The sequence below is a fragment of the Lepeophtheirus salmonis genome, chromosome 11 (genome assembly GCF_016086655.4).
Source record: "Lepeophtheirus salmonis chromosome 11, UVic_Lsal_1.4, whole genome shotgun sequence".
NCBI classification, from domain to species: Eukaryota; Metazoa; Arthropoda; class Copepoda; order Siphonostomatoida; family Caligidae; genus Lepeophtheirus; species Lepeophtheirus salmonis.
In genome coordinates this window covers 3,687,231-3,694,763 of record NC_052141.2, presented here as the reverse complement: position 1 = coordinate 3,694,763, position 7,533 = coordinate 3,687,231, and the positions used below count along the sequence as shown (strand labels likewise).

At 36.1% G+C, this 7,533-nt stretch overlaps 1 protein-coding gene across 1 annotated transcript; it reads right to left on the bottom strand.

Annotated features, from left to right (window-relative positions):
- Positions 1-1,580: 1,580 nt before the first annotated feature.
- Positions 1,581-6,431, bottom strand: LOC121125961 (toll-like receptor Tollo). The gene is made up of 2 exons (XM_040721233.2): positions 4,217-6,431; positions 1,581-3,894 (listed from the first exon to the last, which is right to left on the bottom strand). Exons 1-2 carry the CDS (start codon positions 6,231-6,233, stop codon positions 1,781-1,783), a joined length of 4,131 nt encoding a protein of 1,376 aa, XP_040577167.1. The 5' UTR covers positions 6,234-6,431; the 3' UTR covers positions 1,581-1,780.
- Positions 6,432-7,533: the final 1,102 nt, after the last annotated feature.

Sequence of the window (7,533 nt, the reverse complement as noted above, 5' to 3'; positions counted from 1 at the left end):
GAAAATCGACTTAGGCCATAAAAATCGGACATTTTATTAATTTATAAAAAAATCCATCGAATGCTCTGGACATTGTGTAAAAAAGAGAACATGCCTCAATAAATGAGAAAGGTTGATCACCTAACATATAATTGCAAAAAAAATAAAAAAACAACATAGTTATTGGCCCCTTTACAATCATAAGTGGTGCGCGGAGCTTGATGTAATCACTATTAGTTTTTTTGAAATACACAAACATGAACAGTATTCTCCATTGAGCAATTTTCATAATTTGAATTCATACAATATAAACAGGGCTCAATAGACACGCTAGCCTGTGGGTAGTAAAAAAACAGTCGAACTATTTCAGAGTAGCCTGTATCGTGCATATTTGTCTACGTATACTGGACTTTGCTATACCTTAAATACCACATATGTATACGCAGGCATTTCTGTTTTCAAATCTGTGTCAACGTCTCAGCTGTCGAATAAACATTAAAAACAAATATTAAGGGGGATTTGTAAGTTATATATATATATTTTAAAAAAACCAACACATTTTGCAATATTCCACTTCCTTTGGAAGTAGTTTGAAGAAAATGATATTGTATATCCCTCGAATCTAAGCCAATCAAATATCTCCGCATATTTAACAAGTAAATAGGTTACTTATATTTTGTGGTATTATCGGTTTCAAAAATTTCAAAGGGGTAACAAAAAATAATAATAATAACTAGCTCTGTTGGCTAGTGGCTAATTTTAATGACCGTAGAGCCTTTGATATACTACGTAGATTGATGGCGTGAAGAAAAAGAAGATGAAATAATTAACCAAAGCATTCGAATTGTAATACTTAGTTATGTTACAAAAAAATTGAGGATTCTTCAAAAAAATATGTATATTTTTTAATGTTTATTGTAATAATAATTATTTATTACCATAATTATATGAATTTATAGATGTCAATAATAGCTTCATAAGATTATTTTATTAAATATATTCCTATTTTAATCCAATTTTTAAATCTATATATAATTGTATTTAGTTTTTTTAAATATTAATGATGGATTTAGGAGATTATTCTGACTAGAATTCAATTTAATAATTAATAAATATGATTGATTCTTAAATTGAATAAGATTCTTGAATAAACTCCGAACTTTAGTACTTAAAATCCTCTCACTTTGACGTTTTCCTAAATGACAAAATTTTGTGTGTGCATAATATTTTGATATAGATTTAATTAGTGTGATATATGGTTTGATTCAGGAGATGAATCAAAGACACATTATAATATGTTTTGGTCAACCATCTTTTTTCTCTCGTCTATTGTAGTGATGTCAATGGATATCCCTTGATATGAATGAGTAGCATCACTCTATGTATTTAATCTCAATGCTTGACTCTTGTATAGTATAAAACAGCAGACTTTTGTATTATGAACTACGAATGGTATTATATAGGATTCTATTTTTATAAATTAGGTCATATCATACTCAATTATTGATTCTAGATATATTGATAAAATTATAAATTGAATGTAAATAATGGTAAATTGGCAACAAGAATTGCGAGTGGATAAAAAAGCTGGGCGGCGTGAATATGTTTATATAATATGTATTTCAAAATAAGACTTTAACATATAAATTACTTTTTAATTAATAAAAGTACATAGAAAAATAATATTTAGAATCGTTAATTAACGAGGGGGTAGAAGGAATAAATAATAGTAATAATTATAATTATGAGATAATTGACATCACAGCCGAGATTGTAAAAAAAAATTAAGTCCTAAAAAATATCAAACAACGTACTCGTTGTTTTCGTTGGCACCATTGCTCCCTTGGCGTGGAAGTAATTGAACACCACTGGATGTTGAGTTTGTATGATTATGACAGACTTGAATGGATTCGTCACAGTCCTCGAGACCGGAAGAAGAGGATGTGGATTTGACTATGTCCAGGTTTTTATTGAGGTAAATAGACTGTGACTGGGAGAGAAGGAATTTGGAAGGTTCCAGAGTATGATAAACATGTCTCTGCCCTCCTCCTTCCAGATGCGCCAACTCTGGTATGGACTGATAGGTATGATGAGAATAAACTGAGCCTCCCATGACAGAGGATGAAGAAGGATTTGGATCCGTTGTAAGAGAGTATTTTGGACAAAGAAGCGCATTTGGCATCGAAGGATGATGGCTTGGAGATTCACTACTTCGTCTCATGACTGTGTAGGCCCATGAGGGGTCATTGTTATTATTATTACTACCATTAATGCCAACTGATGGCGGCTGAGGCTGAAGTGTTCTTAGAGTCACATTTCTTTGAAATGTGAGGAACACAGGCTCAGGAAGGAAGAAACGGAGTTTGTTCAGGAACCCCGGAGATCCCCATCGTACTGTGGCACAAACCTTGAGATACTGCTTGAGCTCTGGCTCCGAAGATCCCAGCTCGTCCTCATCAATATCCTCCAATTGCAGTATGATGAGTTTGCAGAATTTGTTTTGAAGAGCGTTCTTGAGAGGTGCTTTCATACGAGGCCACTCTGTATGTACGTAGGCCTTGGAGAGGATAATAAGAACACGTGAGCTGGACTCTGTTGCAACGGCAACAGTGTCATAGAGAGAGACAGTAGGAGGAAAATCTCGCTGATGAAGACAGAGTCTATAGGAAGTGTTCCCATGCTCTAAAGTAGGAGCAAGAGACTGATCCACAAAGTCGCAGTCCTGACTTGCATAACTAACATAAACATCAAACAATTTGGATGCTCCAACATTAGCTTCTCCTAGGGAGACGGTTGATGTATTGCTCCGGCGTGAGCTCTCATAAATTTCTGTAGACTTATCATAAAGCCACGTCTTGATCTTGGACTTGAATACACATAGACTCAAAAATCCGATCAGAGTTACAATGGCCACTAGAATTACGGAGGCAATAATGGGAATGAGGTTATTATGATTCTGAGTGGAGATGGCAGTGTTTTCTAGCCGATTTGATCTGAAATCCTTCTTCAGCTTGGCACATGGAGAAATGGGAGTACTAATGTCCACATCATGTGAGACAAAGTTATCTGAGAAGCATTGAATGTGTCCTCCGTCACGGATTTTATGAACATGTTGATAGAGAAATCGCTGAAAGGGTCGAGCAAACTCGCATTCACAAGACCACATGTTTTCTCCTACATAGAGGCGGTTCAAAAATGGATTATGCCTCGTCAAGTCCCACACAGGGAATGAAGTAAGGAGATTACCATCCAGGCGAAGAAAAACCAAATTCGCCAAATTCTCAAAGGCTAGAGCCGCAATGCGAATCAAGTTGTTGTTATTAAGATACAGTTCCCGAAGAGAGCTCAAGAAATGAAATTCGTCCCCAATGATTTCACGGATTTCATTGTTCTCCAGATGAAGGACCTTCAGGTTTGAGAGACCACTGAGTGTTTGTCCACTAATGGAAATGATGGCAGAGTTATTTAAATAGAGGGATGAGACTCTTTTACGCCCAATAAAGCTTTGACTATCCACATGGGTCAAGTTATTCCCATCCAGATAAATATCCGTGGCATCCATTGGTATTAATAGAGGAACATCCGTCCGCGACTTTGAGGAACATTCAATGATGTTGGTATTCCATTCAGCATCATGAAAACAGTTACATCCCTCTGGGCATTGCATACGACAGTCACAAGCATAAAAATCACAGCACATGCAGAGACTGAAGCAATGGGTTTTATATTGGCAAATGAAATCCTCGGGTTTCTTAGAGGAGATGGGCATATTATCTTCCCCACTGCAATAGATTTGATCAAGATCGATGACTTTGGGATGATGTCCACTTATGGAGATTTCATGGTTACGGGGTAGCCACTCCAAGTTACAATCACAGTTGAATGGATTGCCCGACAAATGGAATTCGGGTAAATCTGTTGAGAGAAATAGGTATGAGTCTTCTATGAAAGTAGGACTTACAAAATACATGGATAATAATTTTAAAAAAACGATGAGCCATGGAACAATAAAATACCATTGGATCGATTAATATTGTTTTGAGCATTAATGATGTTCATAATATATATTATTAGAAGGTTCATTATTGGATTATTGTAATTCATTCTCTACACCGTTCCACCTTGTATTTTTAAAGAAAAAAAGATTCACAGGTGGAGCGTGATCAATAGGTAAACTTAATGGAAAATCATAGTCCCATAAATCTCTCGTTATTTTTATTTTACATTAATTTCTTACCTTTCTGGTTGATTACTTTCCCAATGGTCAAGGCGTCCAAACTGAGCGAGTCGAGTTCATTATTCCTCAAGTCCACTTTAATCAAATTGTTCTTATTTGCAAATATGTGCTCCTCTAGAAACTGGATCTCGTTGTCATTGAGGGAAATCACTTCAAGGCTGGAGGGGAGACTAGACTTGGTCAACTTTTTGATGTAATTATGGCCAGCATCCAAGGTTTTCAAATTAAAACGACTAAGAAGTGTGTAGTAATTTCCCAGTTCCTCAATAGCGTTTCGTCTCAGATCCAACCATTCCAGGCTTGATGGAATGAAGGCATAGTCAAACCATTGAAGATCATTGGAAGAAATGTTGAGCCATTGAAGTTGTTCCAGACCAGATAAAAGTCCATTCATGTCCTTTAAATTGTTGTTATCAAGACGCAGTGCCTTGAGTGAGGATTTTAAGCCATCAAAGGCTCCCTTTTCAATTTCATTTAAGGCATTATGAGCTAGGTTCAAGACATGAATGCTTGTGCAGTTGATGAAAACATCTGCGGCAATGTGGTTCAAGGTATTGCTAGCGAGTCGAAGACCATAAAGATTGGACAGAGAGTTTAGATCCGTAGAGTCTAAGTTTGCGATTTCATTCTCTCCCAAGTCCAGAGTACGTAGATTCAATAGTGGCTTCACAAACTCTGGTATTTTTTTGAGGTAGTTTCCGCTTAGTGTAAGATCCTCAAGAGTCAGTGATGCATCCTTGAGGAACGCACCTTGCTCATTATTTGTCGAAATTGGAAAGTCTTTGAACTTGTTATTGTCAAGACTGAGAGACTCGAGATGAAATAGTCCAGAGAAGGCCTCAACATTCATTTCTACAAGATCATTATGGGAGAGAAAAAGAGATTTGAGCATGACAGGAAAGAGAGATGATTCCTTTGCAATGTGAAGACGGTTATTTGAGAGATTCAGTACCTCAAGAGACTCAAGAGCTGACCAAAGACCTTTTTTGAGATCGGTTAATTCGTTGAAACTAAGATCCAATACTTTTAAGGACTGGAGCCCGGAAAAAGTATCAGGAGAGAGAAGTTGACTTGAAATAGAGTTCCTTGATAGATTAAGAGATACAAGACTCTTGCAAAATTTAAAGAGGCCAGGTGTTAAAAGTGTGAGAGAATTATTTACGACGGATATGGACTCCAAACCAGTAGAATTGCGAAAAATGGTTGGGGGAAGAGCAACAAGACGATTATGTGATACATCAATGCTCTTTAAGGCTCTAAGGCCAACAAGAGAGTCCTCTGACAAAATACCGATTTGATTATATTCCAAATGGAGTTCCTCCAGAAAACCTTCAAACTCAATCAGATCTGATGTTTTGACAGCAGAGAGAAGGTTGTGAGAGAGATCCAGAACTTTTAACTTAAGTCCACAGGCATCAAGACTCTCTTGACCATAGTTACCATTAGTGGACATCAACTTCATGTCACTCATTTCAACAAAATGATTATGTGAGAGATTAAGGAGACGTAGGTTCTCTGTGTGGCATAGTTCATTTTGAGGAAGGAACCAGATGTTGTTATAAGCCAAATTGAGCTCCTCCACTTTATTCAAATTAAAGAGGGAGTGAGACTCCATTTCCATCAGAACAGAGCTCCATTCAGAGTTGTGGGTTTGAATAGAGAGTCGTTTGAGAGAACTTAAGCCCGAAAATGCTCGAGGAGGTAGTCTTCTTATTTTGCAATACTCAATTGTTAGATCTTCCAAGGATGGAAGATTACCAAAATGCTCTGACTTGAGATGAGACTCAAAGTAGAACAAATTTGAGCACTTTACCTTGAGGGACTTGACATTTCTTAGCTCTGATGAGTCGAGTAAATGTTCACTACCTTCGCCGCTCTCTTGTAGTATCCTTAGTTGGCAAGAAAGTACTTCGTCTTGAAGATGACAAGGAACTGTTTCAGCATGACTGATGGTTGATTTGAGCAAAGAGACTATGAATAGCGAACCGAGGAAATGAAGGAGATACTGAGTGGTCATTTTGACAATAATTAAATATTTTATTTGTCAAATAATAGTTATTTCCGTTTCCTTTCAATGCACCAAACTCATTTTAATAGCATTAATGAACAACTGTGTTTGTCCCTAACTCTGTTTTACACTTATTAACTTAGTTGAAATGGAGAACACATGTAAAAGGGTGAATCACACGGTCACATTCACGCTCAGGGATAGACTGATGTTCACAAGGTTTTCTTACGAGCTCATACCTGTTCATGGAACGCGTCCGCGCTGTGTCAGGCGTACTTTTTTCACACACAACCATTTGAAAAGGATATTTCAATGGGAGTACGCGTGTGTACGACAACATACGAGTACCTCTATTTTTTTGCCCTTCTGCACTTAAAAAAGTTTTTAAACCTGTTTGGGTCACTCACAAATAAAATTAAAAAAAAAAATCATAATAGTTATAAATTTAAAGAAAGAGGGAGAGAACCCCAGGGGTGCTGTTGACGTTCTAACGAGCTTTAGGGGGTGGAGGAGTTGAAATAGGATTTTTTCTTCTTGTTCTTATTATTTTCCAATTTTAATTTTCTCAAATAAACGCCGAAGACGCGAAATAACTTGTATTGTTTTGTATCTATTTTTTTTTGTTATTTCATTTAACCATCAAAAAAAAAATCAGCCAAAAGGAATTGAGTTCACCAAATAGTAAGTCAGGTCAAATTGAAGGTAGAGAATAATTACGGAAAATAATTAAAAATGTAATTTGGGGAAAGAAATGCATACGTATTTAAAAAAAAATTAAAAAAGAATTGGAGGGAAAAGTCGCCATGTTTTCTCTCCTTTTCTTCCTGATTTTTCCTCGACATGAAAGAAAAATCATTCATTTATTTGATTCATAGGGGCCTTTCCTTGACTTCAGGCTATATATACTATGATCAGACAAAATTTACGTCTATATTACTCAGTTAAAGGAAATTATAATTAACAGTTTGTATGTGGCGTGAGTATTGTTCAAGTCGGCTATTTTGAATATCCTTTAAAAAAAAAAAAAAGATTTGGGGAGGATGAAGTATGATCGTAAATTTAAATGTCAAAACTGGGCCGTAGGAAGCCATTTTTTTCTAGGGGGCACTAAAGCATTAAACCAAGTAGCTCATCGAAGGCTAACGTCATTATTAGCGTAAAAAAATATCTTGGTCAAAATGTAAAGGATATTTAAGATTTGATATCCATTTTTATCTTCTTGCGATTTCTTTTGGATTTTTGGGAATGTGAAATTAAAAAAAAAAAGAAAACGTTTCCTTGAAGCTTTTGGAAATTTAACTCAGTTCTA